Source organism: Oratosquilla oratoria, chromosome 18 (genome assembly GCF_046742065.1).
Source record: "Oratosquilla oratoria isolate Oo_2021 chromosome 18, ASM4674206v1, whole genome shotgun sequence".
In the NCBI taxonomy this organism is placed as follows: domain Eukaryota; kingdom Metazoa; phylum Arthropoda; class Malacostraca; order Stomatopoda; family Squillidae; genus Oratosquilla; species Oratosquilla oratoria.
Window position 1 is genome coordinate 235,001 of NC_134794.1, and position 20,679 is coordinate 255,679.

Here is a 20,679-nt window from a genome sequence, read left to right on the forward strand (position 1 = left end):
AGGAAGAGAAGGAGGAGGAGGAGGAAGAGAAGGAGGAGGTACGTGGCTGCTGGGAAGGCTAGAACATGTGTCCAAGGTAAGCTCGCCCCGCCTCCCCCTCCCCCGCCCGTCTTTTTTGGGGAGGGCGTCTCTTCTCACCAGCAACCCCCACTAATAATCTTTTTCTTGCCTTAACCGTTTCTATGCAACGCGTATTTAGTGCAGTGATTCCCAGCCGTTTTTGGCTGCCAACCCAAAGCTCATCTTGGCCTGGCTTGGCCTGGCCACCCAAAATAGGTGTGCATGTAGTGTTAATTAATTATCAGTCATTTAGATATATTTATATATTATTCATATTTTATGGAACTAATTTATATTACTAAGTTCCGCATTATGAAAAATAATAATAATGTGACAAAAATACACTAATGAAATTTATGTACAATTTTTATCTATTTATTATTATTATCATAATTATTATTTGTAAAAGATTACTGTTATACAGAATTCTACGACGCAGCGACGACGTCCTGCTGGGCTGCTCGCCTACTAATGATGGGTAAGGCTCTGTTCACACTAGCTGCTTGAACCGCGGCGATACCGCATAGTCAAAGAAAAAATGTGCGGTTGTGTGTGAACGCCTCCTCTGACTTACACTGTAATTGTACCGCCGCGGTTGAACCCGTTAGCGTGAACAGGCCATTAGTGTCAGAAACGGACTCGCTTACTGATGGGCAGACGAGTGTGACGTACGACTTATGTTACATCAATGCTTTATTGTTATAACTACTTCTGTTAGTACATACATACATATACCAAGGCCTTTTCCCCCTTCCAAGGGAGGTAGCCAAAAAGGGAAAGGCATAAAAACACTCCCACCCATTTCATCCCTAAATACACTCCACACCCCTCCCACCCTCCCTCTCATCTGAGCACCTCCTGGATGACGGGTCATCCCTGCACCTTGCCCACCGCCCCCCTGGGTCAAAAGCAGAGTTTGGGAGAGTATATGATAGAACTTTTGTGAATAAATCTTTATGACGATCCACTTACACCACTAAAATATTGCTCAGTTTTACTTTACTCTTCTTTCGAAATGATGCCTTTATTTATTCATTTTATAATATTCTTGTCTATCTTTTCCGCCCCCGAGACCGTCCAGCGACCCACAGCAATACTACCGCGACCCAAATGCATAAATGTTGCAGTCCATAAATACTCCATACGTGAGACCTTTCTATCCGATTAGTCAGCATAACAGCAACATTCTTTGCAAATTATGTTCGAGGGCTTTTCAATATTCCGTTATGTATTTCCACCGAAGGAAAAAAAAAGTACAAGGAACTTGACCCGGTTGCGTCCTTAGAAGACATTCGAAAGATGGAAGTCTTCAGGACAAAATTAAGATATCAGTGACCATTGTGTCCCTCGGGGGGACTAGGGTCACGTGGCGTCACAGAATCACGTGGCTGTTGACGTCATATCGACGACTTTGTGTGGTTCGTGTTCGATGCGACGCCATCAAGAACTCGGATCTTGGTTATACAAAGGTGCAGTTATATATATATATATATATATATACTTTTTTTTTGGGGGGGGGGGTGTCGGCAAAGAACAAATCTTGTATTCTTCGAGTAAAGATAAAACGTAGTAGATCCCCTTAAGAAATATTCTGGTCAACTCTACCAGCCTTCTCTTCTCCTCCCCCCTTTTTTCTATCATTCGTTTTATTGAACTATTCTTTCCTCTTCGTTTTATCATTCTTATTCTTCGTTTTCTTTTCTTCCTCTGCCTCTAGTTCTTTCTTCTTCTTCTTCGCTCCCTTTTCTTCTTTTCTTCTCTTCCTTCTTTTTCTTCATGTTTTTCTTCTTCTTTTGTTCTTCTATTACTTTTATGCTTCTTCTCTTTCTTCTTTCATTTAGTCTCCTTTCCCTTTTTTTTTCTTCTTTTCTTTTCTCTTTTTTTTTCGTTCTCTTCTTTTATTCATATTTCTTCTTCTTCTTCTTTAATTTTCTACTTCTTTTTTCTTTTATTTCTTCTTCTTCTTCTTTCCTTCTTCTATCGGGTCTTCCTGTGGAGGTGCTATGGCTTCGCTGCATTGGCCCTGAGCCGACGGAGCGGTGTGACTGGAGACGGGGATAACTGTTCATTCCCGGGGTGATGTTTGTTGGATTGGCGGAGCGTGGCTATTTCTTTCCACCTGACCACCCTCCTTTTCGTACATACATTTTTTTTTTTCTTAGGAAAATCCTTTGCTCTTGTTGGTGTTTATTGTTCCAATGCCACGAATGTCATTGTCACGTTCGTACACCCTAACTTGGCGAACGACTCTGTAAAATTTCCATTTCATTTGATGCCAAATTGCCACGTCAGAAGGAAAGTTTTACAGAGATCCCAAATTTACCTCAGATCCCAAGCTATTATTCCTAGCACCATGCAATCGTATTACGGATATATATACATACATATATATATATATATATATATATATATATATATATATATATATATATACACTGTATATATACATATCACAAATAGATAACGTACAGACTAACAGAGAGAGGTCGCCATGCGCAGGTCATCGCTAGGTATGTCAATAATGGGGTTTCCCGGGCCACGCCAAAGGGCTCAAGATAAAATCGACAGACTATAGCTTCCCTTCCATTCTATTGGAGTGTTCCAGACTACTTAACCTCTTTAGTACTGAGATGAAATTCCGCACATTTATGGATTTTATCCTGGTTATAGGCGCAAATCGATTTTGCATCATGGAGCGGGGGTGGGAGCCTGGCCTGAATTGGTTTTCGATTATCAGATATCCCCTCATTCTGGGGTACGCTTCATAAGCTAAAACAAAACCTATAATGTACAATACTGTATTAAAAAGCTTGAGGATACACACACGCGCACACACACACACACACACACACACATGTATGTATATACATACATATATAATATATATATATATATATATATGCAAAGTAACCACTTAAGAAAATAAACAAACGGAGCAGAGCGCTTTCGTAAATTACATCCAGTGTACTTTACACTGAAGATGTAATATACGAAAGCGCTCTGCTCCGTTTGTTCATTTTCTTAAGTAGTTACCTTGCATTTATAAAAGACACGTTCCTCGTGTTCTTATTGCATGTATATGTATATATATATATATATATATATATATGTATATATATATATTTATATATATATTTGAGAGCCACCATCATTATTACGCTCTGTTATTTGTCGCCACCTTTAGTGCCAGGTTAGTGAGTTCGGGCCGCGTTTGTTCAGCTTCTGATTCCGCCTTAAAAACTTTGGTTCATAAATTCTGTCTAATTGAACTTCAAGCACAACACATCCTCGCTTTCTAAATTAATTTTTCTTCTTTTTCGCCTGGCCTTATTTGGCTCTCAGCCATTTGCTTTGTGAAAGTGCTTTCAACGTTCCAGTGTTTTGCTGTGACCTTAATTTCCTAAGGGAAATGCAACTTGGTCTGAAAGTTCCCTTGATCGAGTTTGTCCCCCTAGAAGACTTAGTGTACGCTCAAGCATGCAACGACGAGGGACTAGACATTAGTGATTAAATGTTCGGCTCACCAACTAACAGTCTTGAGTGAGACTCCCCAGTCTTTTCCAGTGTAAACTTTAGTATACTGAGCCATGCATGGATATCAGTGCAAACTTAAAATATAGAAGAGGAAGAAGAAGAAGAAGAAGAAAACAGCTAAGTACAAATCTCGGTCTGTAGAAGTTGTTTTACTGCAAAATAATGACCTGGATGACCCCCAAAACATTTGACTCTACCCATCATCGCAAATATGATTTCTTCTGTGTTACTATTGCGATGGACAATATTATAGATGGAAAAGAGTACAAATAAAATTGTATTCTTGGTTTGACGAAAATTGGAAATTTTTTGAGGATGTTGCAGGAAAAAAAATCGAAGTCTTAGCGATCTTGTCCTTCCATATTCAAGGGATCTTCTCTGAGCCGCTTGGTTATGATGCCACAACCTTGACAGATTTCATGTTCACTGATGCTAGAAGATTTCAGTCGTCTTAAGGCAGAATCCGCGTGCTTTCAGAAGTCAACTCATGGAATCAGAAGCATTCCTACACATAATGACATTCTTCCTCCCGTTCCCCTCACCTTTGCTATTTTCAATTTTATGCGTCTTCCTAGTCCGATCTCCCTCCTCTCCTCCTCCTCCTCCTCTTCTTCTTCTTTTCCTCTTTTTCCACCTCTCCTATTCCTTCTATTTTTTCTTTTCTTCCTCCTTCTCCCCTTCTCTTATCTCCATTTTTTTTTCTCCTCCTCCACGGCCTACTCCTCCTCCTCCCTCTCCTACTCGTCCTCTTCCTCCGTATTTTCTCATCATCATCATCCTCTTCTCTTTCTCCGCATCTTCCTACTCCTCGTCCTCTTTTTTCCTCTCTCTCCCTCTCTAAATTGAACAAATTTGAGAATATGGGCTGTGTTCTCCGCCGCTCTTCGAATGCAAACTATGTTTTTTCCCGACACTGATCGTTGACAGATAAACGGCCCCAGACTCGCACAACACAAACAACGCCTAGGTCTTGGCAGACCTATCTTTGGGAGGGTCCTCCTGTGACCTCTGCCGGATATCATGGGGCCGCGGAACCCGTTGATTATTCCGGCTAATGACCACTGGGCTGACGGACTTCTCGGTCGATCGAAGCCCTGCCAGACGTCGGAGTAGGTCGCCTCCCTGGTGCTCCTCAAGGGTGACGCAAACAAGGTCATCATATTAAGACAACAGGGCAAGACTCGAAATAATGGATTTAAATTGGACAAATCTAGATTTAAGGAGGAAATGGTCAAGAACTGGTTTACCCACAGAGTGATTAACGAATGGAATAGATTTAGTAACCATGTAGTAGTGAGCGCTGAAACTATCGGTTGTTTTAAGAAACGGTTAGACAACTTTATGGTTGGGGATGACAGGTGGTCATGGACATGGAACTGCCTAGTGTAGGCCTTAGAGTCTCTTGATGTCTTCTTCATTCTTATGTTCCTCTCACAGATCATCTCTCCTGGAAGAAACGTTTAACAGTCGCCGATAGTCATTTTCCTTTTGCAAAAAGGTAAAGGAAAGATCGTCGAAGTGGACAGAAAGAGATATCTGACTCGGTCCGGGGACCGAATGCCAACCCCTCGGGACTTCATATCCAGATGGTGAGGGTGATCAAGGAATTTGGTGACCACCCTCCAGGAGATGATCCTCTCGGACGTCCGCCTCATAGGGTTCCGCCGAAGGAATCAGGGGCAGTTGACGATCCACTGAAAGGAATGTAATTATCCTCCCTCAAGAGACGTCACGGATGGCTACCGCTGGGATTACCACTCAGTAATCACCATAATCATGACGACAGCTCTGACATCGCTAGTCCATTACACCTTTACTCCAACAAGTCACTTTGTCTGATCCCAGAGTCCTTAGCAAACTCTCTCTCTCTCACTCCCCCCCTCCTGGTCGTCCTCCCCACCTCTCCTCCTAATTCGCCTTCGCTGCTATAAAACGGAGAATCTTCGCGCCTCCGGTGTTGGACAGTGAGCTTCCCTCACCTGCGTCGGGAGAGAGAGGACGTCCTCGGCATAACTGGAGCGAAGGGTTCAGGTCCGACTTCAGTGGAGGGAGAGTTTCCATCTCAGCACACGTGGACGGAACGTTTCTGGCTCGGCGCAAGTGGAAGGGACGTTTGGGGCAAATGAAAGGAACGTTTGGGGCAAGTGGAAGGATCATTTCCTGCTATTTTCAGTAAACGAGAGTGAGGTTCACGTCGAAAGAGTTTCTCAAATGGACAGAGGGTTTCTTTGCGACAGACCGGTGGACGAAAGCTGACGAAAACGGGCGTTGGGGGCTAACTAACTTCAGCCTTCTTGGAGAAAACACTGTGACCCACAGTTGGCAACACTTGCAAGGTCAGAGGGAGGGCCACCTCGAGGTCAGCTGGGATCTTCGGACGGTGATCGCAGTCTTGTCCTCCTGAAGCTGAAAGATCCACATTTCATCGTGAAGTCCGCCTCGTTCCCTGAAAATGACGTCACCGTTTCAGTTCAAAGGCATATTTGCCATAACCTTGGTGAGTATGAATGAGACACCTTCTCTCTATGTATGCATGTAGTGATAGCATATATATTTGTCTTGGTTTGCGGGGCTTGTACCCACTCGGAAAAGTGATAGTATAATTACAGTTAATCTTAACATGCTACCTGTAAATTTAAATGCAATAACGCTGCCTTGGTGTTAGTGCCGTAATATACTGATACCATCGCCACAATGTGAGTACTCGTATATGTCATACTGATATTTCCCCCCTTCAATCCGATGGCTCAAGTTATTTTGATCACACTAACTATCTATAAGGGCTTCATTTTCCCCCTAGTTAGCTCCCCTTCACCTGAATCCTCGCTCTGTATTCGTTTCCGATAAGTTTTAGTGTGTCAAAATTACATGATAATATATGTAATATAATATGTGCTTTGCCAAAATGGGTTCTATACTCAGAAAATAGATGTTATATGAGTAAATGTTGGTAAAATATCTTAACAATTTATGGACCAAGGACATGATTAATCTAGTTCTACGCTACAATATCCTCTATCAAGGGTCACCATCCTAGCCTCCTGATGGGGGGAGTTCGTAAACCGAATCGTCGTCATTTCCAGCATGATAACACGAATTCCGTACGAGATGGCAGTTACTATTCTATTCCAACAGTCGTCAGGCCCTATGAGGCCCTTTTCCTGCACAAGGGCCTTTTCCCTCGGATGGATTAGATTGGTTGGTTGCAGATCGAACAAATGCATTTCAGTCATAAATTGGAGCGGTAGGGTGCATGATGAGTGTAACTGTTCTCATATCGGTTCTTGAGATTATTTCGACTTCTTTACTATTAGCACTATTATTTTTTATATTCTAAAGAGTGCTGGCTCTTAATTGCTAGGCTGAAATTAAACAAGTACATGAATAATTACAAAAAATAATAAAAGATGGAAAATGAATGGTATGAAGGCAAGTGGGAAGAAAACCATTAGAGAGAAAAGTGAAACTGTGTGTAAAGACGTTGGGCCTCTGGATGCTGTGAAGCCAAGCGGATGAACTGTCCTACATACCAAACCAAGCAGGTTGCCTCCCTAACACATTAGCTTTTTGTGGTCGATCTTGAGGGAAAAAAAGAAAAGAAAAAAAAAAAAAAAAAAAAAAAAAACACTTTTCTTCTGAGCAAGGCCAGGGATTATTTGCAGCAAGTGAACGACCTCGGGACCACGACGCCGAATTTGAAGTCGAGTAGATTTACCTCCAACTGAGAACCCTCTCCATGCTATGGCATCAAAATAGATGCCGCCCAGCTTAGATGGCTGGGACATTAAAAAAAAAAAAAAAAAAAAAACAGTTGTAAGGTGATACTTGGGGGGGGGGGGGATACTGGGCGGAAAAAGACCACGAGAAAGAGAAAGACCGAGAATGAGATGGAGAGAAACTGTTGAAGAAGCCCTCAGTAGACATGACTTGCCCAACATCGAAACTCCGAAGGAGGAAGAAGGGGGTCTTCTTCCAAGACAGCGCCACATGGAGGAACATGCTGGTACCGCTGACTGGCGTAACGCCTACTAGTGAGTGCTGGGAGCTGAAGTAAGAAGTATGTAATGAGAATCCTCTCCTCCATGATGACCGTTAATGGAACGTTTCCCACTCTTCCCCCTCGCAGCTCCTGCGGCTCCCGCGCGGTGGCCCGGGCCCCCTCGACGTGCACGCCGATCCCGTCAAGGTAAAACAACTCCAGACAACTATGACGACATTCTTTTTACTCTTAAGATGTCTTATTCTAGCTAACACTAACCCACTTTATTTGGGTCAACTGTTTCTATGTGTATCAGACTAAACAACAGGTGCCGTCCCCGTCTACTCTCTCTACTATTAGAATGGTCTCTTTCCTAAACCTCTCTACTCCCTGCTCTTCAGATTAGTGTGTGTGTTTGTGAAAGTATGTGTCCGTGTGTGTGTGTGTGTTTGTATGTGTGTGTGTGTGTGTATGTGTGTGTTTCATCATGTTCTTTGATTACGTGTTGGATTCGTGATCGACAGCTATTACCCTCCCGGATAAGAGCTCAAAGTTTATATACTGCCCGATCTGTGGGTGTGACCTTACACACACAATTTTTTGTACATAATAATACTTTGAATGATTCAGTGTTCCCGTTGGAGCATTTAAAATGTTTTAATTAAAAAAAAAATTATGCTAGACAATTCTATTCATTTTAAGAGAAATCTTTGTCCGGTAAAAGTTTAATTCTTGGTGGTTTGTGCTGAATGTTTGTGTACTGCCTGGCACTGCATTCGATAAAATAATGCCAGAAAGTGTCAAGGGGTTATCGCACTGGTCTTCCACGGGCTTCACCAGCGCCGACCGCTGAGACTTCGTTTGAGTAAAAACGACTTCGGTTACAATATTTCATTTTTCCGAATCTCCAAATGTCAAATTATCTTTCCGTCATATATAGCAAACCTGAATGATGAAATATGAGATTGTAAACCTATGAGAATGTTAGATATAATGCTGATATGTTCTCAGAGAAGTCTAGGTTTCTGTCAGCGAAGTCATATTCTAGTTATTCAAACGGAGGTTGGAGATAGGATGTCAGAGGAAAAATAGCCCTGTGTGATAACCCCTTCAGAACATGACAATGACTATAAAAGGTGTCCATGCTTCCCTCGTAGGCCGCGATAGTATCCACCTCCCACCCCTGCTTTGGCTTGCATTAGCGCTTTTTTTTATTTTTCTTATTTTAATTGGGAGTGGAATGTCACTCGCACGTGCTTTGAGCCCGTGTGGAAGGAACGCCTTGCATGAGACAAAGTGTGGTTTAGCTTGTTAGAATAAAATCCCTCGAGAGCCTCGTCGAAGCGAAGCCGAGGCTACAACGTCTAAGTATCTGGGGAATGGTGTCAGCAGCTTCTTCCTCGCCCGTTGCGGGCAGTGGCCGAAGAAGGTGCTCTTGACCGCCGCCGCCACCAGTCGAGAGCCGCTCAAGATGCCAAAGCGTTTTTCGTCCCCAACAGCACCACATTCTTATTCGAAAAAGTAAACAAAAACGAACAAAAGGAGAAAAATACACAAACTGTGGAAAACGGAGAAAAGATGATGGCGGAGGCGTAGGGAGAAAACAGAGTACAATATAGACCAGGGGTTCTTAACCTTTTTTCTCCAATTCCCCACTTTTTAGAGAGCCAATTCTCCATTTCCCACCACAGCATCGGTCTTTGACAAATTCGATTTTAACCCATGCAGTGTTTAGTACGTAAATATACGCTTTGCTTTTTTGTTCCATTTTACGGCCCTTAATTTTTGTTTTCCCCACTTGGCAACTCCGCCATTCCCCACCAGTGGGGAATTCCCCACAGGTTAAGAACCACTGGTATAGACGATGCAAAGTAAACAAAACAAAAAACGAAGCTTGTTATAGACCGTTAAGGAAGTCAACAACATAGAGGTGTGCGGATAATACAAAGGCAAAACACCTTGAACCTGAGGACCACACGACTAGGATTCAGGTGCTCCTTCCATATCCTTCTCTGATATTTGTAGATGACATAATTCTCACTTCAGAAACAGCAGACGACGTACAAGATATGCTGAGTGACGTGAAAAAGAAACATCTCAAAGAAAGTTTGGTTATGAATCAAAATAAATTCAAAGTAATGTGCAACGTTAAAGTTCAAGGTAAAGACAACATAATTGATGATGGAAGAAGTTGAAGAGTATAATTATTTAGAATGCTAAACTCACTAAAAGTTTTGGAAATTAAAGAAAAAGACTATCACATGTGTATGGAAGATATTTGGTAAATATAAAGGCAGTATGAAAGGCTCTACCTGTACGTCTGAAATGCAACGTTTACACTCAGTGCACAGTGCCAGCAACGATCTACGGGAATGGAACTTGGGACGAGGGCGATGAGGACAAAGCAAAGACATGCGCGGAGACTGGATCATTACGGTGGAGGGCAAAGGGAGAGCAAGCCAGGTAAGAAAGCATTTTGGAATGAAAGATACTGTGGAGGGAATAACCGGGGAGTGGATTTGGGCGGAGGATGTGGCCACGAAGGAGGAGGGCATACAGAGCCCTTTGGTAGATTGATTGGACGCCGAGCCGACGCGAGACGGCAAGCACAGCGAGGAAGAGGGAGACCAAACAGAAGACGAGATATTGAAAGTTTGCGGGAGTGATATGCTGGAGGTTGACACAGTTGTGCGATTTAACAATAATAATAACTATAATAATGATAATAATAATAACAATGGTAACAATAATAGTAATGATAACAATGGTAATAATAACAATAGTAAAGATAACAAAAGTAATACCATCAATAATAGTAATAATAATATTGACAATAAAAATAATCATACTAATAATGATGATGATAATAATAATAATACCACTGCTAATAGTAATAATAAAACTTCAGTGATGTACGCACATATTCGACAAGCAACGACACACTTTTTCAAACCTCACTCCGAAGATGAAAACTTCAGCGTCACATGAGATAGAGTTTGGCAAATGGGGGCAACCGCCCTTTGCTATCTCGGTGAGATTTGGAGTCGCCCCGCGTAAACCTCCCTCCGTCCCTCCCTCTCCCTCGACCACGTGGGTGACCGAGAACACAACCGGACCGGAGAGGTCACCGAGACCACAACCGGACAAGTATGAAGGAATACCGTCGATCGTGGCGTGATAGACCACGCAACTTCTTCCACCTGCCTGTCGACGATGTCCAACTTTAGGCATTCTTGTATGCACACACACACACACATATATATATATATATATGTGTGTGTGTGTGTGTGTGTGTGTGTGTGTGTGTGTGTGTGTGTGTACAGCACTGAATGGGTCCCAGTGACTAGAGATACATTTTTATCAACCACAATGCACTTTAATTCCAAGCCATCAGCATCGGAAGAACCGAGGAGGCAACATGCAGAAATTGAAACGTGGTACGCCCGAGGACTCGGGCGTACCACGTTAGAATTAAAGTGCATTGTGGTTAATAATATATATATATATATATATATATATTATATATATATATATATATTATATATATATATATATATTATATATATATATATATTATATATATATATATGTGTGTGTGTGTGTGTGTGTGTGTGTGTGTGTATGCATGTATGTATGTATGACTGAATTTATGTATGTATGAATGTTATAAGCTAAATCAGAGAAATAAAAAGATGAATTGCCCAAACGTTTCCGTCTATTCGGACATCTTCAGGTTACAAATATAGTAAGGGCAGGAAAGGAAAGACGAGGAACTAGAACCAGAGGATATTATCCCGAGGGGATTTTTGTACATGGTATCATGAAACCGACTGAGACAACACCAAGAAAGAAGCGTCATTGTTGTCGGCTGAAACAACCTTTTGGTGACAATATAAGTATAAGCATGGGATTTTTGCTTCAAGATTTCAACCGAGCATACCACTTCAGGTAAGAAATGCCTCCCCCTTGCGAGGAAAAAGTTCCCTTCTCCATGTTGGCCAGACCATCTGAGGTCATCAACGCCTGAATCACTCCGAAAGTCATCAACAACTCTTGGGATACGTTATATTGTTGTATCATGAAGAAAGATGTACATAATTCAGCAACTTTGTGAAAACTGAGGTCAGTGAATGACCTCTTTCCCATTCCTATCTTTCTCCTGTTACCTGTCCTTATCATGGTTGCTTGTTTCAACTATCAACGGGAGTAAACCTTATACTCATGTGGATCAGCAAAGAAGACTCATGCTCACTGTAAAGAACTATTTTTTCGGATACAAACTTTGTTGAAGCCGACAGCAAGGAGAACATTCTTTAATATGTATAGACTTCTCTCAATACTTCCTATAGTAAGGTTCCTTTTCTTACCCTAAAGGCTTTTGGCCCCAATCAGGGGTCATCTTCGAAAGCTACCCTTTGAGTTGGAGATATGAGCGAGAACGGAGACTGAGGGTCTGATGCTATTCATACTCCCCTTGACACCTCCGAGCAAAGCTACCCACGGAGCGCCAACCAGGTGTCAGTTAGTCGAGGGGAATTCCTGCTAATTCACAGGAGCTACATTTAAATCTGTAGCTAAATATTTACGGATAGTTTCAGGCAAATATAAACGGACTCTGCCATTCTGAGTGTCCTTTTATCTGGTTCTCTGTACAGAACAGTTTCGTGTTTGTAGCTGATGACTGGCAAAGAAACTGCAGTGGGCATTGATGTCTCATCTCGGAAAAGCGTTTTATCCTAAAAAACACAGTAATTGTGGAACCAACACAATATACCGTGAGTTGAGGCGGCTGCAGTCACCAACACTGAAAGAATATTGATGAGTAACTTATTTCTTGTGGGGGTGAAGGGGGAGGGCTGACAAAGCCAGACGAGTCTACTCAGGCCAAGAAACGTCTCTATCAGGGGTTATCGAAGCCATGCTTTATACAGTCTACAAATATATATGTATATATATATATATATATATATATATATATATATATATATATATACATATATATATATATACATATATATATATACATATATATATATACATATATATATATAAATTTATATATATATATACATATATATATATATATATATATAAACTCCCACTATCCTGTTCTGCTACCTTCCATGAAGCTTTCCTTGAACACTTTTGTGACTCCACCTGTTCAGTGTGATATTGTCCCCCGAAAAGGATAGAAGCGTTGGTTATTCTTTCCAAAATATTAAATTCTATTATAACTTAACAATCTCTTCCATGATGACGTCACAATTCTTCTTACTATAGCATCATTATATTCTGTCATGACCCCACTACCTTCCTCTATTATGCTGCTATGTCTTATGACGTCATATTACATGTTATGACGCCATGCATTTTTATAACGTCACCATCATCGTCAATATTTTCCCGTGTCACATTGTCACCTTTTGACGTCACTCCCCCGATCTGGCGGGTTGGTTCCTACCCGTACCTCATAACGACCCACAGTCCTGTGACCTCCGCTCGCCCTGAAAGTCCCGCCAGAGTAAAGGTGATGACCTTGTCCGGAGCCAAGTTGCTCCTGGCATGACTTCACACGTTTATTCATCTTGTCTTACAGGTGGGTCTCACCCTTACCACGTCCGAGTCGGCTCCAACATCCACTTCCACCTCCTCCTACTCCTCCAAGTACCCCCCTTGCATGAGCCCCTCCCAACAGATTCTACGCAATCTGTACGTGGAATACTTCAAGTCCCGGGAACCCTGCTCGACCCCTGACGGGTCCCTCATCCACCCGTACCAGAGCACTAGCGGGGAGATAGACCCTAGGCGGACCATCTGTCTCCGCATGCCCTACATCTGCCAGATGGCTCAACCGCCAAGGTAGGTACAGTTCGCCATAGAAGTATGTTATCCTAGTTAACACTCTTTCAGTTTAGATGCACAATTTCTTTTCGCGTTAATTCCATCAATACGTTTTATTTGCAAAGAAAATGACATCGTTCCCATACAACCGGTGTGTATAGACAGAATACTCAACGAAGATATGTTGGATACAGTAGATCCGATGTATCACGGGTCAGGTTACGTTTCTCTCGACAGTGTGAGATCAGCTTTAGTGATTCATTGCAAGAACGGTCTATCCTTTGTAGGGACGATAAAATTGTTGTACATAACCGATGTGGTGGCTTAATTCGGCTCACGAGAAAAAAAAAACATTACTCTTCGCAATAGAAACATATATTTATTTATTTATTTTTTGCTCGAGCGGTGAGTCTGGAGTGGTGAGGGGAGTCGCCTACTCCCTCGCCAGAGATCATCGCCGGGCCCTTCCAGGAGGAGAGGCATAAGCAAAGAGTTCTCGACCTGTCTTTTCCACGACCCCCCCCCCACGCTTTTGCTTCAGCGGTGAATAAAGTCGCCAGGCATCCACTGAGTCATATTCGTTTGCAGTCTGTGGTCTACAAGCGATGGGGGTGGGGGGTGGGGGAGGCATGGACCCCAGGCTGATGAGAACCACTGGCAGAGGGGAACACCGAGAAGAGAAGGGGATAGCTGAAGGGGAAACCTCTCGACAAACGAGGGGACCCAGCAGCGTTTCCCCTCCTACGCCGCCACAGTCCCCTCTGCTCACTTTATGAATATTTCAGCGAGGGCGCTCCCCTGATGACGTCATAGGCAAGGTCGCACGCGCGGCGGCGGAGGCAGCCGTGACGTCACGGGGCAGGTGGTAGGTCAGACGGGCAAGATCATCCGTAGGAGGAAGAGGGGAGGAGACGGGGTTGCGGGCTTGGGCGGGTCCTGGACACCACCCAGTTCAGGCCTACCAGGGTTACGTCCCCTTTAAAGTGAACTCTCCGCTTCTGGAAGTCCTAGTTTAAGGGTGGGCAACCACTGGCACGCGTGGTAAAAGTGGCACGCCAATAATTGAGCTCCGGCACGCGAAACCCAGGCTCACCTAAGAAAACAATGAAATAGATAGACCGCCAACTTCTTTGTTGAGTTTCATATTTCATCTAAACAGAATCTGATTTAATCAACTTTATGCATGAATATATATATACACACACGACAACTTTAAAAGCTCTGCATGCGACAGTTTTGGTAAACGTTCATGGGAACCTTGGTTTTGACCTGTTTAGTTGTTGCATCTTTCGCCAATGGGTAAGAAGACGTGGCGTGACTCCTCGACCACAATCATATATATATTCTTCCATGCTTCGTAAATAATAAAATAATCGGTAAGTAAAACCTTCGTTCAGCTACATGAAGGTTCAAACTTAAATGAAAATAGAATACAATTGTCACACCACAAAAAATCTAGTTATCCACAGTAACTAGCTCGTTTTCGGTGCCAACATTCAAAATATTTAATCAAAGGTTGGTGAAGTCTGCTGTTCAGCATATCTGCCTTCATCGTAATTTATTGTTACAACTACGTGAAATTAAGAAATATAGTCTACTTTTATATGTTAAAAGTGAGTCTTTGAATTATGTGACATGACAGATAGCATTACAAATAAAGGCAAAAACGACCTTTAAGCAAAAATTACTTCAAATTTCACATTCATTCAATCTGACATAACTTACAAATTACACTTAAAGTAGTCTTTGATTTTATTTTTCCTATGTCATTTTTTCTCAGTATTTGAAAAGGTTCCCCCAAATACTTAAAAGATACTAGATAATAATATGTACTCAACTATTTCGGTTGGCTCGTGAGGAATTTCTTGCATCGATAACTGGCCCATTTTGGCACGCGTGTTTAAAAGGGTTGCAAACCCCTGTCCTGGGTTGATTTTTTCCTCTCTCCCTAGAAATTATTAAACAAATAGATAAATGAGTAAATAAATGAATAAATAAATAAAGTCCTATGTACATTGGCTCTCCATATGTAACTATTCATTTATTCCCTAATGTATTTATCATATATATATATATATATATATATATATATATATATATATATATATATTATATATATCTTGTGTGTGTGTGTGTGTGTGTGTGCGCGCGCGCAGGTTGAATTACTCTAGGGGTTTCGAGCCCTTTGGTGTGCATTTCGAGACGAGGACGCTGGCATTGAGGCCACGAGGGACGTCTAAGAAAAGCATCAGCTTGGAACTCTTCGTGCCGCCTCCCGACATCAACTGGCGCAGCGATGCTTTGCAGAACTTTTTTTTTTCTGAAGAAGAAAACTCAATGAAGAAGTCTGCAATGCGTCGTTGCCTGAGTTGATGTCAGCAGGCTGCTGGTACTGGTAGAGATCCAGGCAGATTGACATCTGATTTAAAATGGCAATTGCCGAGAAAATGGTCAGAGTAGACACCATGTAAGGGTGGAACCGTTATTAAAAGTACTAAGTCCCGTTTGTTGAAGCTTTTTGAAACATTGTACTGTTTGTATACACGCACGCACGCACGCACACGCACTCACTCAAACACACACATATCTATATATATACATATATATATATATATATATAATATTGAAGAAGAAAAATTCTCAAATACTTCTCTGAGTCAATGTGGAATGCTTTGATGTCTTATGATCGCTGATGCTGAACAGACAATTCCCCCCCCCAAAAAAAAAAAAAAAATCCTGGTTGCACCGTACCCAATCTAGACCATAACCAGATTTTTTCTCTCATCCTGAAGGACTGGTAGGAAGTTCTCTGACGGAGCAGCGGGGATGCTGAGCACCTTCTACAAAATGATAACCGGCGGCTTGGACAACTACGTCCCTCTCACATCCCAGTCGTCATCTATGGTGAGTCTGGTGATTTTCGAAGGAGGTATCGTTCCTCATTTTTTTTTTTTAAGATAAATTGAGAAAGCCTTATTCCAGGAGGCGCTTAGCTTTAATTGTATACGTCACCTTTTGACTTATGTGCTCGGATCGCCGGGGTAAGTGGCAATCACCCGGGCCTATTTGAATCGAACGCGGGTTCTCAAAGAATCGCAGTTGCACGCGACTTTCCCCCCAAACGTCTCCCACCATCGACTTCTGGTTGCCCTGACTGTCCGAACGCACAGAACGAAGGCAACCACCAAAGGCGTTTTTTAATCACACACTGGGCTATTTTCCTCCCGACTGTTGGAGCAGATTTGCAGCTTTAGGGAAGGAATCTGATTTGCTGGAGGAAAATAGTTTTCCTCCAGCATATCAAATGACATTCTATGTAAATTCCCCAGAAAACAAAATAGTTTGTAATAGTCATTTTACGGCGGAAAAAATGTTGGGGCTGGGGGGCGGTACCGCCGATTGATTGGAGGTGGGAGGAAAACAGCCCAGTTTGATAACGCCTTACGACTGCAGCTAGGGTCCTACTGGCGTAGTTTTTTCGTTATGGGTTACAAATATTATATGGATTCTGTACTTTGTTGTTATATAAGAAATATGTGTGTGCGTGTGTGTAAACGTACATATTTCTTATTTGATTTGCATGTTAAGATGTTACATTTAGCTCTGCATGTACAACACTGACCATTATGTCTAGCCACGCCCTTCCCTCTTCCCTTTTGATTAACAATAACAGGTGTCATCCCGTCTCGCGTCCCTGTGGGACTCCGCTGCGGCTCACCACCTGACGGCCCAGGCCCAGGCCCGGGACTGCAGGTCTCCCCACGGCCGGATCCTCTCAGGGTAAGTTGGCGCCGCCGTCATCATTTCACTGGCAGACTCCTCTCGGGACGTCGGTTCGCCACCGCGATCATCTGAGCGCTAAATATGACCTGACGACGTCATCTGTCGTTCCAAGGTGGTGTTCAGCTTGGTAAGCAAAGAGGATGCCGTCGCGCGTGACTTTGGGGGGAGAATTATTAATCTCGCTTTATGCTTTGGATTCCCTGACACTTGAATGCTCAGCACATCACATTTAGAACTTTGTGTGATACATTCGTAGTTTCTCCTCACATTCCTTTAGCTCCTTATTCGAAAATTTGAGCAACGTTTTTTTTTTCTTCTCTTCTGGTTGTTTATGACAACCACAAGTTGCCAATTTTTTGTGTACTGGAGTGTTTCCAAGGGCCTGCAGGACACACGAGAAGCAGAGGAATCGAAACGACATGGAAAAGCGACAAAAAGTAAAGAAGCGCATTCGAGTCAGAGGAGGAGTGGAAAGAAACGACGGGTAACGAGACAAACTGTCGACATCAGTTGCTCCGACCCTCGAAATATGCAGAGGCGGCAATAAATACTGCTATCGAACTAACAAAGGATATTTACTATCGGTTAAGATTAAATCCTACGTCTCCTCCATCGCGCTGCCGGAGTCTCATAAGCTGCAGTGTCCTCCATTGGCGCCACTCGTTTCCCTACTGGCGTTGCGTCGTCTGCTACTGACGTCATCCCCAGTAGGGAAGGCGTCTGGCATTTAACCGACTACTTGAGGCATGGCGTCCTCTGAAAATGTTCCTTTACTCTTACCTTCCTCCTTTCTCTCTCTCCCTCCTTAGCCATTGTCTCTACAGGCTACATGTCATATAATGAGGAACAGCCTCGGTGTTATGTCACTCGTAACGTGGCTTCGACCTGCTTTCCTTAACGAGAATAGGAGATGGAAAGGGCGTCATTCGTAGTTCAAAGGATTAGGAGGATTTCCCTCGTGTCTCAAATATATAATGACCAAGGCAGCTGTAGCCCATTTCAACGAAAATCAGCAGCCACTTTGGAGGGGAATCAACCGAATGTGCGCACACCTTGTGTCAAAATGGGTAGTTTTCATTGTATAAAAATAAGGACAGCAAATTGAGATATCTGCATTCCTAATGTGTGTATAACTGCAGCTACTTGTGTGTGTGTGTGTGTGTGTGTGTGTGTGTGTGTGTGTGTGTGTGTGTGTCCTTCCTTCCAATGGAAATATTATCCCTCACTGTGACAGCTTGTTCCTCTCGCTTCCATTTACATATCTCTAGTTTTCCATCCATTTCTCCCAGGAAGCACCTTGTAAAAATTCTTTTACAAGTGCAAAATTTACATGTGCAAATAAATGTAGTCCACTCATTTCTCTCTGATAGAATTTCTGTTATTCTGTCATTAAAAACTCAGGTTTGAATCTTTCAGAGGGGAGGCACTAGCAACGGGGTACCTGCAGGTGTTGGTCCTTAGAGAGGGACGTCAAATAGAATTATCTCCCTACCTTCCATCTTTAAATCCCTTCAATTCCCCTACCTCCAATACCCCCCCTCCAATTTTTGAGGTGCTGCCCCGATGGGCTGGCACTCGATTTCCGGAGTGAGCCCAAGATCTTTCCCTAGCCAACTTCGACCATCTTTCCTCCACTTTTTCCACAAACTGACACCCGACGACTGTTCCCTTCCCCTCGCCCTGGTGAGTGACAGAAGCTATTCCACTCGGAAATAACACAGACAACACTCCTGAGTTTCCTCCCCGAGTCAGAGGTGCGGGAGAGCCTGAGGACGGTTGCCGACTACTGTGGGGCTGCGGGCTTCCAGTTACCGTAACTCGAGGCGGCAATCGTCAGTTCGTTCCCTGTGCGGAAACGGAAGGGGGCGGTTTAGCTGAATAGAAGAGCCAGGCAACAGTGGACACGAGAAAAGATTGGGTCTCCTCCTGCTAACAGCCAGATTCTCTTCTTGGCGGTGATGGATCGCTGGCGTCTGCTGTTGTCGAGGACCGACCGCGCTCAGAACAGCCATTAGTCTAGCCTCCCTCGAGAGGAGAGCCCACTTGCCCGTTGCCAAGAGTCAAGAGCTGGTCCTCTGGCGGCTCGACGACGGACTCCTCCTCCTCCTCCTCACCTTCTCCGGATCCTACTCTCTGGATCTCACCGGTTGCCTCCTTTTGTGCCCGGCACCGGATTCCAATCTATCTCGGCCTTTTTTTTTCCATCCGGAACTTACCGGATTCTGTCGGAATGAATCTGCACCCTCCACTACCCCAATGCTTTCGTGTTTGTGCCTTCGGGCGCTTGCACGCCATGCTTGCATGAGTATGCGACACTTATTTAACATTCTTCTCCCGTAGCACCTTGATGCACGATGGTGCCCCCCCCACCCCCAACCACAAGGACTCCATTGCTAAATCCGTTGTCCGTCTTTTTTTATATGGATCGAGCTTCCCAAAAGGTATTTATTCTTCTTGACTAGCGTTTCTATCCTTGATGAAAATATCACCGGGATGACGGAGTCTGAGGGGGATTGAAGGGGGGGATCTGAAGGACACTAGAACTTGAAAATAATTATCAACATTATTATTATTATCATTATTATTATTATTATTACTAGTACTATTTTTTATTACTGTCTTATTTATCTATTTATTCTATTTTATCATCTCATTAATCTATCTATCTATTATTTGTTTGATTTTTTCTTGTTATATCATTATCATTATCTACTTATTTACTTATTCATTTTTACTTTTCTATATAACATTCCCATCATAAAAGAACGTCGGGTGAGATCTCCAAAAACGAAATGAGAAAAGAAAGAGGAGAACAAAAGAGACGGCGACAAGATAAAGTGGAGGAAGTCCAACTGCCCCCCCACCCCCCACACACCTCCACCCTGACGTCACACGTCTCGTTGGCCTTCAAGTCTTGACCTTGACCGACGTCCTTCTTGGACTCCTCGCCCTCGGCACCGGCCTTGAGGCCGACCGGCTGCCCGACCTTGACTTCGATGTGAATCGTTCTTGCGTGCCCCCACAACCCCCCCGCGCGCGCGTGTGTGCATACATGCATGTGTTTATGTGTGTGCGTGAGTTTGTGTATACCGTACGTGTGTGTGTGTGTGTGTGTGCGCGCGTTTGTGTATATATGTGTGTGAGCGTGCGTTTGTGTATACTTGTATGTGTTTGTGTTTGTGTGTGTGTGTGTGTGTGTGCGTGCGTTTGTGTATACATGTGTGTAAGCGTGCGCTTGTGTATACTTGTGTGTGTGCGCACGCGCGTGTGCACATGTGTATGTGTGCGTGCATACGTGTGAGCGTGTATGTGTACGTGTGTTTGTGCTTGCATGCACGCGTGTGTTTGTGTCTATTGCTGTAAACCTCCTTTTCGTATTACAGTGTGCTGTTGTGGATTATCATTATCATTATTACAAGTGGGATAGACTTCCATCATTGTTTAGTTACTTCTTTGCTAATAGACGCCAGACCATGTCAATC

At 43.2% G+C, this 20,679-nt stretch overlaps 1 protein-coding gene across 2 annotated transcripts in view; it reads left to right on the forward strand.

Annotated features, from left to right (window-relative positions):
• Nucleotides 1–20,679, forward strand: part of LOC143034964 (uncharacterized) — a 127,450-nt gene that overhangs the window by 90,156 nt on the left and 16,615 nt on the right. The window contains exons 2-5 of one of the 2 annotated variants that reach the window (XM_076201308.1): nucleotides 7,721–7,780; nucleotides 13,170–13,432; nucleotides 16,207–16,318; nucleotides 17,088–17,194. In XM_076201308.1, the coding sequence (XP_076057423.1) occupies nucleotides 13,251–13,432; nucleotides 16,207–16,318; nucleotides 17,088–17,194 (401 nt within the window). In that variant the 5' untranslated portion in view covers nucleotides 7,721–7,780; nucleotides 13,170–13,250. Of the gene's footprint in view, nucleotides 1–7,453; nucleotides 7,781–13,169; nucleotides 13,433–16,206; nucleotides 16,319–17,087; nucleotides 17,195–20,679 lie in introns of those variants that run through there. The other variant, XM_076201309.1, reaches the window with a different exon arrangement.